General features: G+C 48.1%; 1 protein-coding gene across 3 annotated transcripts in view; it reads right to left on the bottom strand.

The window, feature by feature from the left end:
* EDARADD (EDAR associated death domain) overlaps nt 1-9,956 on the bottom strand; it is a 50,609-nt gene extending 40,653 nt beyond the window's left edge. Inside the window, exons 1-2 of one of the 3 annotated variants that reach the window (XM_016163400.2) lie at nt 9,893-9,956; nt 116-174 (exon numbers count right to left, since the gene is read on the bottom strand). In XM_016163400.2, the coding sequence (XP_016018886.2) occupies nt 116-174; nt 9,893-9,956 (123 nt within the window). Of the gene's footprint in view, nt 1-115; nt 175-6,265; nt 8,610-8,664; nt 8,849-9,892 lie in introns of those variants that run through there. The other 2 variants (XM_016163401.2, XM_016163399.2) reach the window with 2 other exon arrangements.
* Between the last annotated feature and the right edge of the window lie 9,274 nt (nt 9,957-19,230).

Raw genomic sequence — 19,230 nt, 5'->3', positions numbered from 1 at the left:
AAAATCTTATCTTGGGTTTCCTCATCTTCCTGTAAATACTGAGTATTAAAAAACATAAAGCAATAACAAAGGGAAAATAAGAAGCCATCACCATTAGTGTAAAAGTTGTACCTACCTCGTGGAAGGATAAAGTGCTAGGGTCTGTGTCTTCCACTGGCTCCTTCGCCATGTGATCTGTAAAAAAAAAAAAAAGAAAGAAAAGAAATGAAAAAAATAGCATTTGCCTAAACTTAAAAGCACACGTGTCCTTTGATAACTGTCTTCATGTGGATGCAAGCAGCCATTGCCAGGCTGGAGGAAACTTTCGATCATCAGTGGAGACAAAATAAGAAAGGATGAGTTCAGACTCCATCGAGAAAGAAATTAGGACAAAGTTCATTTTTTAAAAGAACCATATTCTGGAACGGTTTCCTTATAAATATCGAAAAATACCCAGAATTACAAATCATGCAGACACGATACTAACAATACTTCCACAGGCTGGCTTTGACTACACTTCAAGCAGGAATGACTTAATTCTGACTTCCGCTTATTTCCTACTCTTCTGCAATTCATTTCCATCATTTTAGAATATTAAGTGTTTAGATGTGGTTCATGTGAATTACTAAAGTCAAAAATATCTCAGAATATTTATCAGAACCTTTATCAAACACAAAGTAATTCTGATTTCTCAATATTTTGCTTATGTTTAACCACTTGCTGCGTTTAAGGAATATAAAGAGAAAATACAGAAAAAGCAACAGGCTACCTCTAGATCTCATGGATTTATTTGTACACAAAAGCTGCCCCTTTCCAAGACACTGCAAAACACCTGCCAGAAAACTGTCTTAATAAATAACCATATAGGTCTGAGTGGAACCTTCTAGGTTTGCAGTGTGTGGCCTGCAAAACCCAAGTTGACAGCCATGGTCCAGCAAAGATCCACTCCCGCTTCCCTCCAACCCTCCCTTGGCCACGCTGGGGACCAGACCCTGGGTGCTGTGAACGCCTCTGGGGACCCCGACGGGAACGGCAGGGCAGCCTGTGGTCCCCGAGGGCCCCCCCACCCCCGACGCTGGGCTGTGCCCTGCTCACTGTGACGCCTGAAGGAGCACCCCTGTGGAGGGAACAGTCTCTATCGCATGACAGCCTCGTCACTGGCAGGATTAAAGGTGGTGGGGGAGGGATTGGGGGAGGGATGGAGCGAGCTTCGCCAGTGTCCTCCCATGGAGCAGGGGCAGCCATCCGAGGCTCCGTGAGGGGGTCAGCGCCCTGGTCTCTGGCAGAGCCCAGGTGGCAAGACAACACGGGGAACACACAGAAGGGGCAGGCCCCTGGGTCCCACCGTCCCCGCCCCAGCAAGGAGACCCGTGCCTCGTGCGCGGCCCAGAAACACAGGGCTGCTGCATGCCGAGGGTCTCCTCCGCCTCGGACGAGGAGGACACGGACTCCCACCGCCTCCCTCATTTTCCAAGCATGACGCTATCCTCTCGGTTTCCTGTGTGACCCCAAGGTGGGGCCCCAAAACCCAGTTCGGGCTCAAATGGGACTTCCTGCCAGCCCAGGGGCATACAGACTAAGATATGGAGTTAAATCCACATGAAGAGAAAAAGAACAAACCGGGTTGCTAACGTCACCCTGAGCTTATGGAACTCCTGCCATCAGAGTGACAGGCAAGCAGCACAGGACACTTCCGGTCAGGGCCGCAGAAACACAGGAAGAGCGCATGCCCGCCGAGGGGCGCGGCGCGGGGCTGGGGCGCGGGAGGGCCTGCGGGGGAGCTCAGCGCTGCGTCTGGACGCGTGAGCTGGCGCCCGCCGGAAGGGCTGGGGAGGGAACAGCATCGCAGGCAGAGGGAACGGCATGGGCCGAGGCCTAGAGACAAGGGAGCACCACACAGCCCTGCGCTTCACGCAGGTCCGGCCGCGCACACCTGCGCCTGCGTTCCAGGCTTTCCTTCCCTCATCCTCACGTTCCTGTTCCTGGCTGGGCACAGGGCGGTGGAGCCACCACTGCGTAGCCTCGAGTCCCTGCTTCCCTCCTCTTACCACGGCCTCAGCCCAACGGCTTCGTTTTCACTGAATGCACCTGGATGACACCTTAACACGTCACCCCAGCAGGGGGTAGGAGTGTAACGGGCATCAGCCACGGGATTTCAGGTCGAAGGATGGAGTGCTGGGGGCAGGGGCAGTGGGGGTCTCTCTATGACCCTGGGCAGATTTATATGCCCACCGAGTCCATGACAACTTGGTCCTGCTTCCCACAGACAAGTGAGAACGAGAGGAAGAAAAGAGAAAAAGACAGGAGGAAAATGGGGGACAGGGCTGGGAACGGCAGAACTACAGCGACGGCAGGGAGGATGCGAACAGGACAGCGAGCAGGAAGGAGGACCTGCCCGGGGTCGGGTGCGTGTCCTCGCTGCACGCTGCTGAGAGCTGGCGGTCTGGCCGCGGACAAGGCTAGCGGTGTGACCTCGGAGGATGACTCACGTAAGCCTCAGCCTTGCAGGCCCAGGTCCCTGGTGCCCACGCTCGGCCGATCACCGTCATCCGGTCAGGCCACGTTTGGGCACCACCACTCCCCGGAGCTGACCCAGCTCTGTGACCCAGCCAAGTGTGTCTCAGGGTTCCGAGGTGGACGCAGGCAGACGACAGGGTTTGGAGGCTCCGCCCTCCTCGTCGCTGAGGAGAAAGGGAGCTGCAGCTGGGACGGACACACGGAACCGGGTTTTCTGTCCAGCAGGACGGCAGAGGGAGGGTGATGGGGAAGGGCGGCGTGTCCGGGCACCGCAGGCCCCTTTGGGCCTTCTGTTACGTTCACTGCGATGGCCATGGCTGTGTCCGCCTCCGCCCACTGTGTCCACAGTGGCCGAGGCCGTGGCTGCACTTCCTCCACATCTGTTCTCGCCAAACGCACTCACGGAGCCGGGCTGCTGGGGCGCCTTCTCCCTGGCAGTCTCCCACACACAGCCACCAAGTCGTCCCCGGCCACTGTGTCTCTACGCGGCTGCGTGGAGGATCCTGGTGATCTGAACCTAGTCTAGGAGTAGGAAGCCGTCCTAAAGCGTTTCTGAGAGCTCTCGGAACGGCGTGTTCATGAGACGACAGAGTATAAAATCCAACCGTTTCATTAGTAGCTCTACATAGACCCCAGGTAATGGGCCGAATCCCGAGGCAAGGCTCTGGTACCAGATGGGACACGGGGCTCAGAGGAGCCGAAACAGAAAGGGGACCATGTGAGCTCCGAGGTGGCCGGACCCACAGCCCCGCCAGAGCCAGTGGGGACCTCGCCCCCGCTGCTGGCTGCACCTCCACTGTCGTGGGCGATGCTCTGTCCCTAAGCCGCCTCGACTCCCCTGGATGGGTCACTCTAAACAAGGTAAAAGGAAAAAAACCCAACATTTGGAGTAGGATTAATGAAGAGACGAGGAAAAGCGACTTATGAAGCTAAAGTCACACTAGCTTGGGGTCTACTGGAGGCAACAGGAAGTACTGGTGCAATGTCGCGGCGACTTTTTCAGAGAGCCACGGACACGCCAAAAAATGGCGCACCTATTCCTGGTCAAGGGGAGTAAAACTCACAAAGGTGTCTTTTTACACTAGCTTGTAAATTTAACGTTTGCAACTGTGCCCAGCAAGAACTACATAAGTAAGTGCCAGGCAGAGAGGCAGATACAATAAAAATGGATTTTTATGGTGGGGGTAGAGAGGGGCAAAGTTCTTAGTTTATTTGAAAAAATAAACCTAGAAGTTTCTCAAAAATAAGCTACAAAAATTAAAAATCTGATGCTAGCACAGATTGAGTAATCAGAATGGAGAATCTAGAAACCAACGCAAATATTTATGGAAATGAAAAAAAAACAAGGAAATAAGGTATAGATCACCCCAAATTAGCTGGCAACAGGCCGAGAGGTCTCACTGATGGCAGTCAGAACATTTCATCTGCAGGAGCACCTTCTGGGGGGTTCCTGAAGAGGCGTGAGGGAAAGCCCCGAAGAAGGCCCCAGGCCTGGCTCCAGGGCCCAGGTGAGAGCAAGGAGGTGGGCTGCGGCCATTCGCTTCCCCGGCCAAGTCCCTCATCTGTAACATCCTGGGGTGAACAGAGCCTCCACGTGCCCTTCAGCTTTAAAAGTCTGTGAGCGGTGAGAAGGAGGGGCTCCACGGGTAAAGGCACCCTCCGGCCACAAGGTGCTATGACATTATGGCATGAGGAGCCCCGTCCACAGCACTTACTCGTCACACACTCGAGGACCCAGGCCTCATCGATGACAACGAAACCCCCACACACACGTGGTGCCCGACTGTGTGGCATGAGTGGCACGAAGCCTCGGCTCGTCCTCACGGTAACCCTGAGGAAGGCGCAATGTCCCGTCACGTGTCGAGTGCCCAAGGTCGCAGGGTAATGGAGGAGCCAGAATTCAGATCCAGGACTTTCTGCCTTCGAAATGCCTGTTTTCCATTCCTTCGGAATTCGAGAAGTGGTCCGTGCACTGACCACCCGACAGGCTCTCCCCGGGGAGAATTCGTGTCTGAATTTCCCCTTTAAGGATACCGGTCACGCCAGATCAGAGCCCACTGTAGGACCTCACTCGAACTTGATTAAGCCCATAAAGTCATGTTCTAAGGTTTTGGGGGTCAGGATGCCAACAAATTTGGGGGGAGACCACAGTTCAATCCACAACAGTTCACTCTCTGGCCTCCCAAATTCACGTCCTTCCTACGTGCAAAATGCATTCACCCAGCATCCCCAAGTATCATTCCAGCATCGACTCGGAATCCGAAATCTCATCCAGTGGTCGCCCGTGCAAAGCGCCACGTCTCGTCTGGGGAACCAGACCGTCTGGGACGCCGCGGAAGGCGCTCTGTGCCCGCGGCCTCTGCAGAGGGGACGATCACACCGTGCCTGACACTGCCCCTGGGCCGCCCTGTCACGGTCTGATGCCTGCCTTTATCCCTGCCACTAGAGAAGGGCCAACGGTTCTGGAGACAGACAGTTCTCCAGGGAAGGTCAGAGGTCTGCTCTAAGCATGTCCTTTCCGAGAAAAGACAGGGGAGCACGTCCGAGCTCCCCAAACTCCTAGCGCCAGGGGCCAGAAGGGTGGGGCCTGCCGTGCTTCCTAGTGGAGAATTAAGGCGATTTCGGAGTCAACTCATTTTTCATTCGTCATTACTTTTTGTGCCACAGCTTTTCTTCCGCCCTAGAGCTGTCTGCATCACTGATTATAAAGATGAGGCGCAGGCTGCACTCCTGACCACTGTGGGCGGTGCCGACACGCAGGTCACTTTGGGTTCCTCTGTCTTTTCCCACAGCACCGCCCCCCGCCACCCCGTCATCCTCAGACCTCAGTGCGTCATCCTCAGACCTCAGTGCGGGGGCTGAACAAGCTATGAAAGGACCAGGGGTCCAAACATGACATGTCAACCATGTCAGCCAGGCCACTGTGCCTTACAGAGGGGGCCAAACTGAAGAGGGACGAGTGGAGGGGAGGAGGAGGGAGGAGACGGAACAGGGGGACGAAAGAGGAAGCGCAGATGAGAGGAGGAAGCTTAGAAAGCAAGCATGAAAAGAAAGGAAAGGAAAGGAAATGGGCTTTGGGGAAACCCACGGGGAGGGCAGGGGAGAGGAGGGCAGAGGCAGGGAGGGAGCGCAGAGAACGGCAGCCAGCCTCCACCCTCTGGTGGGCCCGCAGGAAGAACTGGCCAGTGCAGCTTCCGAACGGGGGTGCTGCTGGCCGGAGTCCCCGGGGCCTGGTTCCGGCCCCCCGTCCTGGTGCTGCACCTCGGCCCCCTACGCTGGGAGGGTTGGTGGGGGCTGAGCTCCACCTACGGGCTGGGCTGGGGGAAGTTGGCAGGGGCCGCCGTGTAGTGCGAGACCCCGAGGACAACAGGAGGATGTCGCTGACGTGCTGGGTGGCCGTGGGGCTTAGTTCACTGCAAGGACACAAGGAACACCGCTGACCCCTCGACCCTTTCAAAGTTCTCTGTGTTAGGATCTGTGTGAACATGGACCAGATTTCATTCACACGTGACAGGCAATTCCACCTCGCTCCACGTTCCACTGCTGACTGGCTGGGGGAGAGGTGGGGTGGGGACAGCCACACTGGGAGCAGCGCGGCCGGGTCCCCCCCGCGCGGCCTCCGCAGCCTTGTCAACGGCCTAGTGTAAAAAGATGTGTGTGTAATTCAGCTCATCACAGAGTATAATCACGTACACACACACCTTTGTTACATGCATGTGGACGCACAAACACCTTTTTTAACCGTACGAGGTAAACTCAGTTCACATACCTGACCGGAGGAATGAGTTCCTCAGATGCCGTCTGAAAAGATCCCGCAGTTGGAAGCATGTGGTTAAAATGCGGCTAAATTTCCTCTCATTCATTCGCTGTGCTGTATTTAGCCGGCACTTACTATGCGCTGGCTCCCGTGCAGGTGTGTGAGGTGTTCGCAAAGCAAAGCAGATGTGCACTGTCCAAGAACGTGTAGTGTAACAGGGGAGAGATGGTGATGACGTAATCGTGGCCACAGTGACGCATGCTCCAAGGGGAAGGTCCAGGGCCACGGGCGTGTCTTTCTTGGGGCTCAATCTGCATTACTATTGAGCAGGTAACTGGCGTCCAGAGGCAGGGAAGGGGGCCCTCCAGCAGCAGGGAGGCCTGCGGGCAGGTGCCAGGGCTCTCCCGGAAACCAGGGGGCAATGTGGCATGTGGCTGCAGGACAGAGAGGGGACAGAACAGCCACCCGCCGGTCGCGGGGAGAGGCAGAGACCCGTGTGCCGAGTATGGAAGCAAGTGAAGCACGTGTCGGGGAGTCAAGGCAGGATTCTACATAGAGGAGGGACAGGATCAGAGTAGTTTTTAAAAGGTCACTCTGACCGCATTTTGGTGACCGGGTTGGTGGGAGGCCAGAGTGGATGCTGGGAGGTGAGTACAGGAAGCCGGGCGAGAGGGAGTGGAACCCTGGCCCGGGGCGCAGAGGCGAGTCCACTCATCGGCACCCCCGTGGCTTATTACAGAACCGGAAGTGTCGGCGGGTGGGCCCTGGAGGTTTCGGAAAAGACGTCATTTTTAAATCTTTTCTCTCTTATGGAGGAAGCTTCCTATGATTGATAAATTCCAGAGTGGGCATGGACATGAGGACAGCTTTCAGATGCCCGAATATGTTCTCAACATCTCTGCAGGTGACAAGATCTCTACCTGCGGAGGCCTCTCCCCTCTTTGTAGGAGCCAAGAGATTTCACCCGCAGGCGCTACTTACTCAAAGTCAAGGAGCCCTCCTTCCACAGGCATGCCCCACCACCGGGCCCTCCTCTCTCCTGACACGTTGGCCGGGATCTCCAAGGCCCTTTGCTCTGGGTTATGAGCCCCACCTCCCCACCCCGGGCTGGGCCAGGCCCACTCAGAGACCATCCTAGGCATCTAGATTCCACAGTGATCTGTCATCTGGCTGCCTTTGTGTGACTATTAAGCTGTGTTTCCCAGCACCCACCTTCTCTGCTGCTGTTGATTTGGGGGGGGGGGGGACAAGCAGATGTTACATTTATCCCTGTTCGGTGGATCCCGATGGAGGTCTTTCTGAATCCCCTTCACCATCATCGAGAACTGAGCCCACTGTGAGTAAAACCTGGCTTAACATCTCTTGCACCTTGTCCATCAGGTTCTCAGGTGAGAAGGTGGATGTGGGGCAGGATATCCGGACAGTGTACTCCCACCAATAAAAGGTTTACCATTCCCCACTGGAAGAGTCTAGATCTTTCCTTAAAACGTCCAGGGAACTCGCCCAAAGCCAGCACATCACGATGCCAGTGTAGCTGTCATCTCACCCACCTCCAGAGAGCGTCAACTCCTAACTGCTCAAGCCACAAATTAAGGCCAGAATGGTCAAGCCAAAGAAATAAAACAGGAACCATGTTTACCTAAGCAGTTATATGGGGTTCTGTAGCTGTGTGCCTGGTCCACACCCCCCCTTTCCAACCTCCACAAAACTAGAGGAAGCACCTGCCTGCCCCAAGTGTACATCATTCATTCATTCATTCATTCATTCATGTGTCCAACAGACACTCACTGCAGATGGGGCCCAGGTGTGGGAGAGCGAAACACGAGAACTCCTGTAAGGTCGAACTGAGGATTTCAAATGCAGGTGAGATTAGAGAACAGTCTAGATTCTGGCCTCAAGTACAAACACTGCGTTTTAAAATAAGGACAAACGAGGGCGCCTTGTAATCCGGGGCCCCACAGGCGGGGTCCCACAGGTGCACCGGCCTCTTGGCTTTGTGACACTAGATTACGAAACAGCTCGAGGGCCAATATGTAGAACAAACCCATTAAAACAAGTGAAATGAGGAGAGACCGGGAGGAATGAGCAGGCGTGTGAGGGGGAGGAGGGGGGAGCCCACAGGAAAAGGGGAACCACCCCCGCGCTCCTTTCTGCCAGAGGCTGGAGGAACTTGTCCCAACCTGGCGGCCTGAGTCCAGAACAAAGGCGCTGGGGAGGTGGGAAGCGCGAGGCGCGTCCGAGGCACGCGTGGGTGACGCGGGCAGGGCCGTGGGGAGGACCTCGCGCCACTGTCCCCCGAACCCCCGCGGACCGCGGGCAGGTGCCCCACAAGGGTCGCAGAAGCCTCGGCCCCGATTCCCCGCCGCGGCCAGGGCGCCTGCAGGTGAGCGCGCGGCTCGGGGCCACTTTACCTGTAAGCAGAGGGTCGTCGGGAGAAGCCATGGGGCGGGTGGGCAGACACGGGCCGGAGCGGGGCTCGCGACCTCAGGACCCGAGCGCAGCGCACGGCGGAGATGGAGCCGGGCGGTGCGGACGCGCGCAGCACACGGCGCGGCCCCGCGCCCCTCCTCCCGCTCCTCCCTCCCGTGCGCTGCTCCCCCGCGCCCCTCCTCTGCGCTCCTCCTCTCCCCTCCTCTCCTTTTCTCTCCTCCCCTCCTCCCCATCCCTTCCCCTCCCCTCCTCTCCCCCTCCCTCCTCTTCCCTTCTCTCCGCTCCTCCTCTCTCCTCTCTCTCTCTTCTCCCCTCTCCTCCTCCCCCTCCCCTCTCCTCTCCCCTCTCCTCCTCCCCTCCCCCTCCCCCTCCTCCTCCCCTCTCCCCTCCCCCCCCCCCGCCTCCGACCCCCCCCCCGCCTCGCGCTCGCTTCCTCCTCCGGCACCAGCGAAGCGTTCTCCGCGCGTCCTGCGTCTCCTGCAGCGGCGCGGACGGGGCCGGGCGCGGGGACGGATCGGATGCGGCCCAGCCCCGCCGCGCCCCAGCGTCGCGGTCCCCCTGCCCGCGCCCAGGGCCGCTGCCGCGACGGGCTGCGGAGGAACCGGCTCCACACCGGCGCCGCCGCGCCGATCGCGCCGGGCCGGGGCCCTGGGCGCGCGGGCCCCTGAACTTCGGGCGGCCGCGGCCGCGGTGTGACCGCGCACGCCGACAACCTCTGTTTTGATTTCTCTTTAGCATCAGTTATTCCATGACCTTCAGGACAAGCGCTACCCAAACGGAGAGGAACGACCACACCGGGCACTCTCGCGGCCTCTCCAGAAAAATAGCTAGGAAATGCTGAATTGGTCCTTTAAAAAAAAAACACTAAATTTTAATTTAAAGGGGATTTTATACCGATTACTTACGTGAGCACAGATTGGGAACGTTTAGTAAGAATATGTTTAAAATTGTTATATTTTAACCACATCTATCATCAATCAAATCTGCTATACAAAAATGATGGGTAATTTAAATGTAATAGGCATCTCGTAAGGGTTTTGAATAACCTTTGTCTGCCTTCACGCACAGAGTGGAAAGGTAGGAATCGCTTTGGAAGAGACAACGCAATAGCTTTCAGTGCACAGCATCAGCGATTCATCAAAAAGGCGCAGCTTCGGCCTAAAAACTCCACCCTGAAAAAATGTACGAAAGCAGCAAATGTCTACGTACCCTCCTGGCGCCCAGGCCCGGGCTTTGCGTGTCTCCCCACCTGCTTGGTGGTCTTGAGACCCATGGCACTTTCCAGATGGGCGTTTCACTCTCTGGAGTGCGCCGTGGGAGACACGAGCCACTCACTCGGTAGAGGGTCCGGCTGTGCGTGGAAGGAAATACTTTCCACGTGAAACCTTCTGGGGGAATTCGTAGGTGGGAGGGTGAACTTCTTGGTCCGCCTTCTGATAGGAGGGAAATTTTTCAAGGGTATTTACTCTTAGAACCCACTCAGAGGTCGGGTTTGAGATTCTTCCAGTACTTGTCTAGAAGATGGAATTATTTCTGAGGTTGGTTATCAGGAACCACCAATTGAGTGGGCCTATCTGGTTAGCAGCACGACCTTGGCATTGCTCTAACGCTGGTTTAATTGTGAAAGCCCTGAACTATGATTGATCTCTATGTTGCTCCCATTCTTTGTTATATCAAATGGAAGATGAGTGGCAGAGATGCATCTTGAGGTTAACTTTTTTGAAGGAAGATTGGCTAGATACATAGATTACTATTCCCTTGCATTCCATTTCCTTGTAATTCTTTCCTATAGATTGCAAGCATACTCATCATTATCTTTATTTTTATCCTGGGCTTTGTGATTCAAATTGGCACTATTATCATTATTATTCAATTTGCAAAAAAAAAAAGGCAACAATTCCTGTGTATTGGAGTTCCCAAAGGGTTCCCGGACCATTTGTTTGCTTTCCTCTTTTGCTCTTATTGTTGCCCAAAGAGTTTTTTATTTTTTTAAATTAATTATTTTTTTTTTGTGGTGGCATTGGTTGACGAAATCCAGTAAGTTTCAGCTGTATACTTTAACAGTAAGGCATATATATATATCTACGCTGTGTTTCATCTCCCATAGTTAGAGTTCTTTCTGTCACCACATACCCAATGTTTTAAAACGCTCCTTAAAATGAACATTTTTGACATTTCTTTTTTGACATTTCATTTTCCTCTTTTCGACATTTCTAAATAGCGCCTGATACACGCGAATCCTGGACTCGTGTGTTAAACCTCAAGCTTCCCTTACTGTACCCCACTCTGGGGGAGCCTCCAGCTCCCCTTTTACCATGCCCAGAGCCTGCAGACCTGGTGACCAGGGACTCGGACCAGACTTCACTTGTGGACCTGTTGCCATGAGTTTGTGTTGCTTTAGCAAGTAGCGAAAACTTGGAGTCTGTAAGAATTTACAAGATTGTGAAGTCTATGAAATATTATATAAGTAAAAACACCTAAGCCAGACACGTAGTAGGTACAAATAAACTAGTTGCCTTTCTGCCTTCATTCTTTCCTTACAATTTAGTCTATCGAGGGCAGGTCCTATCACCTTCGGTATAAGAAACAAACCGTGCGTAGCAGTGATCGGCAGATTGACTGGCAGCATTCGCTAATGCAGGTTTTAACTGTCCCCCTGACCCCCTAACACCAAACAAAATGCCAGGCCCTGGAGAAACCAGAGCGAGAACTCCTGACTCCTGGAAGTTTATGGCCAAGAGAGATTCGCAAATATTGTTTCGTTATAGGGCGGGGCAGGGAAAGCTTAAACCAGGAAGGGCGCGTGTGCGGAGAGAGGCAGTGAGGCCGCCTGGAGGCCCGCGGCTTGATGGTGACCACCCCCAGACTGTCGGTTTGCCATGGACGTGCTCAAGCCAACTCAGAGGTTCGCTCGTGACAATTTGGCCACAGCCTTAGGTGGGGAAAAAATTGTCGGTCTTGTGTCTTTTCACAGATGGCGACAATGATCAGGAATATTATCTTCGAATGGGAAAAAACCAACAACTCAAAATATTTTATTTGTTTCATCATGGAATATGTTGCTTCTGGTCATTTTTATACCATTTTGGGTGTTACCTCAATTTATGCAACCTGAAATAAAAAGTTATATTATTGAAGCACATAATTAATTATTTCAAAAGGTATGGTCATTGTGTACACATGAACCCAGCAAACAGGCCCCCGGACCAGGTCGCCTCTATACAAAAGTGATGAGAACGGCGATGGCCATGTATGGACTAGGACCGCAGGAGACTGCTCAGATGCCTCAGCTGAATTTGCCCCATGTCCCCAGCGGAAGTGTGTGACAGGAGAGGCCCAGATGAGGGGCCACGAGTTCATTTCTCTCCCCATTTTTGGAAGATATGTGAAGGCAGTTGCGGTGGACTGTCCTGACACCTAACTTCTCTTGATAATGCCCCAGGTTTCTTCTGGAAAACCACCATTTCTACTCTCGATCTGTGAGATTAGGTGGTAGTGACATCGCCCCTGGCGCCTGTCGGCGTGTGACCCGGCAGTGGCCTTGCAGAACATCGCTGAATGAGCGGCGAACCTAGGAAATGCATGAGACTTTGGCTGGGACAGTTAGGAGATGGGTCTTCAAATAACTAGCCCAAAGCCACACTGCTGATACCTGGTGGAGAAATGAACAGGAGGGAGAACTTCTGGAGGGGCCACACCACAGAGAGCCTTGAACGCCAGACAAAAGCATTGGAAACAATTTTGGGGGCAACAGGAAGTTAGGAAGCTAGTTTTTGAAAAGTGGCAGATGAAAATTGATGTTTTCAGAGGATTAGCCTGGCAGCTGTGTGTAGGATAGAACAGAGCTGCAAGATCGTTTAATCTTTAAAATGCACCGTAATTTATTACAGAGTTCAATTTACATCTTTGTCCAAACGTGAGGGAAACTAATATCTGAAAATTCAAAATGTTCTTTTGTTGCCTTTTTAAGCATTCATCGTTTTCCACAAATGATTGCCTTGTAGATTTGCACGTATGGATAAAAATGACATATTCCAAAATGTTAACAGAGAGCCTAAAAACCTTAAATAAGTAAAACGGTATCCTTTTTGATGATTTGGACCCTGTTTGACAGGGAAGCTACATCCTGGTGCAACACATTTAAGCATGAATCACCCAAAGTTTCCTCTCCTCGCTCATCGGCACCCTTCTACCGGCAGATTAGATCTCTCTTGCCCACTCCTACCAGCTTACTTTGATTTATTTACTGATCGAGACACATGAGCTAGAAAAACCACAACTGGGGGCTGGGTCTGGTTTCCCGCAAAGAGAATGCACTGCGCGGATGATTCGCAGGAGCGGGTATCGCTGGGAGTGCTTAGAATGCCATGGGGTGGGGAGTGCGGGATGCCGAGTCCACAGGACAGAAGAGGGACACCTGTGAGTACTTCTATTCCAGAAACTCCCCTCCAGCCTCGGGACCCTCACTCACCACTCACAGGTGTGTCCGGGGGCCTCGCGCTTGGGCCCTTCCAGAGCCAGCGTCATTTCCACTTGCTTTCTTCGTGAATGTCTTTGTATATGACAATTTATTTCTTGCTCTAGATTTTGAGAGAAAATCTGTTCAAAGAAATGAACTTTATATATTAAAACTTGCAGCCTAACTCACCAAAGTCAGCTAGAGAAGATTTTTGTTTTGTTTTTGCCATTAGGAGAAAAAGGCAAATGAGAAGAAAATCCGTCGTTATCAGTGACCAACTAAAAACTGCATCATCGGCACCAAGAGCACAATTTCCTGTGCTTCGTACCCCAGAATGTAGAACACAAGCTCAGGTTGGTGACTTATAAATCTAGAAAACCATCAATCATTTTTAAAAAAATAACAAAATGTCATTTAGAATTTATTCTGAACCAAGGCAAGAAGGTGGACTTAGAGCCCAGTGAGTCAACTGGGGAACTATTAGAACTAGTGAGCGGGTTTGGCTTGGAGGAGAGAGAAGCTCAACACGTGAGGCACCAACAGCTTTCTCGTTACCAACAGGAACCAACCAGGAAAAATGATGCCACGTACAGCAGCACACAAAGCTATAAAGCAACTAGGAATAAATGCAATAAAACTGTGGGAAACACACTGCGAAACTACAAAACTTTACCAAAAAACATAAAAATAAATCTGACCAAATAGAGAGCTACCCCAGGTGAATAAGAAAGAAGTCTCGTTATTGTAAAGACAGCCATGATTCCCCGATTAATCTACAGATTCAATACAAACCCAATCAAATTAACAGTATTTTCATGGAATATGAGACTGATTGCAAATTCACATGGAGGGGTAAATTCAAGATAATTTTGAAAAAGTAAAGCAAAGAGATTTGCTCTACAAGATAGCAAGAAATTATAAAGCAACAGTAATTAAAACAGTGAGCATTGCTGTAAGAAAAGAAAAAGAGAATGAATGGAACAGAAAAAACTTCCGGACAGACTCATGTAAGCTTTTGGAATGTGCTACATGATGGAGACAGTTAAATGCTGAAAAGGTGGACAGTTCAAAAACTAGCATTGGGATATTTTATTGTGTATATGTACATATACACACACGTACATACAATGCGATTTATATCCCTACCTCATCCCACACACAAAAGTAAGCTTCAGCTACCTTACATATCTAACTGTAAAACAGTTCACTTTAAAATTATTGAGAGAATGTAAGAGAATTTCTTAACTTCAGTAATAGGAAAGGCTTTCTTAAGGTAAAAATCAAAAGGCATGAAAGAAAAATCTGATAAACCTAACCAAAAAAATTTAAAGTCTATGCCACCAGACAGCAGAAAATTATGAAATAAGGGAAAAACTTAGATTAATTAATTATATGTGTAATATTCTATTTTATAATTATAAAATATAAAATAAAACATAATTATAAAATATTTGTATTTATAATTACACAGTAGACTATTATATACTATATGCTTTAATATAAAACAAAAGATTAATATCCAAGTTTTTAAACATTTATTCAAATAAAACATGATAAAAAATAATTAACTAGATTAGGCAAAAGCTAAACAGAAAATTCCTAAAAGAAACAAAAATGGCCAATAAAAATATGAAAAGGAACTCAACCTCACTAAAAACAAGAGAAATGCAAATTAAAACCATAATAGGCTAGTGGATTGACAAAAACTTCAAAGCTTGCCAATATCGAATACTGGCAAGATTATAGAGAAATAGGTCTTCATACAGTGTAGGAGTGTAAATTGATATGGTCACATCGGAGAGAAATTTGCCTCACGTGACTTCCCTAAAGGAATTCTAACACATGGTACGAGGAGACAGATGTGCATAAGAATGTTGATTGCAGCGTTATTTGTAATAGTAGAGATCAGACACAACCTCAACGTCCATCAATAAGAGAATGGTTGAATACGATATAAGCGAGCCATGGAATACTTTGCAGGAGTTACAAAAAATAAGACCAAAAACACTTTAAATGAGGAAACAAGTTGCAGAATGACATACGATGTAGAAACCAACCACTCTACATATATTCTACACATGTAAATTTTTTAAAAGGGATACATATCGACTTCATCTTGCAGCCAAGATAGAGTAGCAGGAACCAGATTTACTCTCCTGCCTAAAACAATAACAAACAAATCCCAGAGGAAATACATGAAACAACAGTTTTTAAGGCAGCACATACTGGGTAAAGAGGGACAGTGACCCCTAAGACTGGGATATAAACAAGGTGATTCCTAGGATTGTCCCAGCTTACTGCCTTAAGAAAATGTCCAAGGCAGAGAAAGGGAACCCAGATAGAGACTGACAGACTCTCTGATTTAAAGAGATGTAGCTGAAAGTCTGAGGAGACCTAGGCAGAATGCTGTGAAGACCTCACAGAAAGGCCCCGGAAATCCATGGAATGTCCCCTTGACTACTGAGCATAGCATTTACTGATGGATGCATTTGTGTTGGAAATTACCCAAGGCTGGGAAAGGATTAGAGGGAGCAGAACCTAATGCTCACTCAGGGCCAGTAATCGTGCTTGCTACCGATCAGACCAGAAAACAACCTCATGATTTGTAAGCATTTGGTGGAGTACTCAGAGGGTCTTGACTCTGTCCTAGGGAATAATTCTCCTAGACTGAGCAAGTATTGCCCCCATTCCACCTGATATATCTGAAAAGCAAGACCCCAAAGAATCAAACTCTTTCAAGTAGCTTAGCTGCATCCCAAGAAGCTCAAGAAGATTTATAGAAATATTGAAATATCCACTACTCGACAAGGTAAATGCACAGTGTCTGGGATACGAAGATTTCCAGTCTTACAAGAAGAAGAAAAATACAGACTCATATAAAGAGAAACACTAGTCAACTGAAACTGACCCAGAACTGACACAGATGTTACAATTAACAGAGAAGGACACAGCAGAGCTTTTATTATAACTGTATCCTGTATGCTCAACAAGCAGAGATATGGAAAATATTAAAAAAACAAAAACAGAACTTGCAGAGATTAAAACCATAATACGTGAAATAAAAATATACTGAATGAGACTTAATGGAGATAGGACATTGCAGAAGAAAAAAATAGTGACTTGAAGACAGCAATTAAAATATCAAAAATGAAAGTCAGAAAGAAAAAAATAATTTAAAGAAAAGAACTGTGGGTCAACATCAAACCCACTGAAATGGAAAGAGGGAGGGAGACCAAAAAATGTTTCAAGAAATAATGGCTGAAAGTTTTCTAAATCTGATGAAAATCTTAAACCCACAGATATAAAAAGCTCAATCGACCCCAAGTACCAGAAACATAAAAAAAGCAGCCACAGGAAAAAAGACATTGCAGAGGGACAGAAAAATAAAAAAAGGATGACAACAGATTTCTCATCAGAAGCCATGCCATCAGGAGACAAGAAAGTAACATCTTTAAAGAACCGAAAGAACGAAACTGTCAATCTAGAATTGTATACCCAGAAGAAATAGCTTTCAAATACAAAGCCAAAATAAAGACCTCTTCAGACATACAGAAGTTGAGAGTTCATCTCCAGCGAACCTGAGCTACAGAAACTTTAAAGGAAGTCCTTCAGGCAGACAGAAAATGACAAGAGATGGAAATGAGCACCATAAATGATAAATATATGATTAAATAGAAAAGCATTTTTTCTTATTATTTAAGTATTTAAAACCTAATGGATTTTTAAAGTGAAATAGTAACAACGTATGTGGAGTTTATAATATCTGTAGAGGTCAAATTAATGTCAACAGTGGCTCAAAAGCCTGGAGAATTGGAAGTATACTCTTCTAAGGTTTTTAGAAATTAATAATATCACTTCAAGTAATACCACGATATGCTAAAGGTGTCTGCAATAAAGTAAAGCAACCACCAAAATAACATAAATAAGGGTTATAGCTAGTAAGAAAATAAAGGAAAGTGGTCAGAAATAATGAAGGTTGGCGATTTCTTAAAAATTAAATATACATCTCTTAGATGATCCAGCCATTCTACCCTTAGTTATTCACCCAAAAGCAATGGAAGCATATCTGAAACACTTGTACATGCATGCGAAACCTAAAACTATACAACTTCTAAGAGAAAACATAGGAGAAATTTTTGTGACTTTGGGTTACGCAAAATAGGTAACAACACGAAAGTGCAATGCCTAGTAAAAAAAATTAAAAATTGGACTTCATTAAAATTCACAACTTTTGCTTTTTTCAGAGAAACTGTTAAGAGAATGGAAAGACCAGCCACATGTATTTTATCCCAAATACGAAAAGAACCCTCAACCCTCAATTATAAGGAACAAACAACCTAATAAAAAATGGACAAAACATTAAAAAAAAAAAAACCACTACAAAGAGGATGACAAGTAAGCACATGGATAGACATTTTCATCACTAGTCATTGGGGAAATTCTAATTCAAACCATAATGAAACATAGCTTAACACCTGTTAGAATGGCTAACTGTAAAAAATTAACCATATCAGGTGTTAGCAAGGATGCAGAGGATGGTGGTTGCAATGTTCAGGAGTGCAACCTCTCTGGAAAACCAACTGGCAGTTTCTTAAAAAATCAGATACATTTACCACATGATCTTGCCATCCTATGTATTTACTCAACTTTTTATAAAGCTTATGTTCATACAAAGACTTGTACACAAATGTTCACTGCAGCTTTATCTGCAGTAGCTCCCAACTGGAAACAACCCAAACATCCATCAGCATGTGAATGGGTAAATAAGTTGTGGTGTATCTTTACAATGGAATACGACTCAGCAATAAAAGGAATAAACTGTTGATACACAACGGTATGAATGAATCTCAAAATAGTTTTGCCGGGAAAAAAAGAGAGTACATACTGTAGGACTCCATTTATCTAAACCTACTGAAGTGCAAACTAATCTATAGTGAGAGACAGCTGATTAATTGATGACGGGAAGAGAAGAATCATGACAAAGGGAAAGGAGTGAACTTTGGGGATGAGGTTACGTCCACCACGCTGCACACTTACCTCGAAACGCATCGAATTGTACCCTTTAAATGTGTGCAGTTGGCTGTATGGCAATTATACCTTAATAAAGCAGCTGTATTAAAGAATGAGTACATGCTAAACTCATAATTATGAGTTTAGGGCTAATAATGGCTATCTCTGGGCAATGAGGGGACCAGGACTGGGAGAGAGACCAGCTTTGGAGGACTAGCTATAAGGAGACTAGCTTTGTCTGTAATGTTCTACTTTTACATACGAGCATTTATTTATGTATGTCTTATTTAACTTCAAATAATTAAATAGAAAATTTAGAAATGACTTTCACAAAGGTTTCTGCTTCATAAAATCAGTCTTCAGCTGTCTGCCCCAGCCAAACATTGTTTCACAGACTGATATTTGCAAAAATTTCCAGACTACGAAATGGTCAATTAAATATGAAAGTAGCAATTGATTTTTTCCGTTATACATAATAAATGGTGGTTAGCATATTTGAAATGATTTGAGACTTTTCCTATCTGATTTACACCAGTAGCATTTCGCTCCTTTGTGTCACACTACTTTAATCCCTTTTAACATGCAAATATACTCATGTTTTATCAATTTCTTCCATCAATCAAGTTTTCTCTGGGGAACGTGGAACACGAGAAAACAGAGCGAAGAGAGGGAAGTGCACGGAGAGGAGCGGTAGGGGGCGCCAAAGGCACGCAGCGTGCAGAGGGCCTGTGCGTGAGCAACTGCAAACCGGCATCTGTCGCCGCAGAGTTAGTGGAAGACCCGGTACTTCCTGTCTGTAAGTTACACTTGTTACCATTAGCATGGAGAGAAGTTTAATTCATGACACAAAGAGAAGCTTAAGTTGTGCATTTTAGCATAATTTCTCATAGGTTAACAGAAGATAACTGACCTTTTGTGTGTGTGTCGTTAAGAACTTGAATTTTAGAAATACCCATCAGCAGTATTTCAATAAGAGCTCTCGCAGTGTCAAGGGCTACTCGCTTCTTCTGTAGAAAGGAGATTGTGACTTTGTTTCAACAGGCATCTTCTGATACTCAGGAAATTTTCATTTCAGTGG

This window comes from Rousettus aegyptiacus, unplaced genomic scaffold (genome assembly GCF_014176215.1).
Source record: "Rousettus aegyptiacus isolate mRouAeg1 unplaced genomic scaffold, mRouAeg1.p scaffold_m13_p_18, whole genome shotgun sequence".
In the NCBI taxonomy this organism is placed as follows: domain Eukaryota; kingdom Metazoa; phylum Chordata; class Mammalia; order Chiroptera; family Pteropodidae; genus Rousettus; species Rousettus aegyptiacus.
Note: the sequence above shows the minus strand (reverse complement) of the source record. Positions and strands in the feature narration are given on the sequence as shown.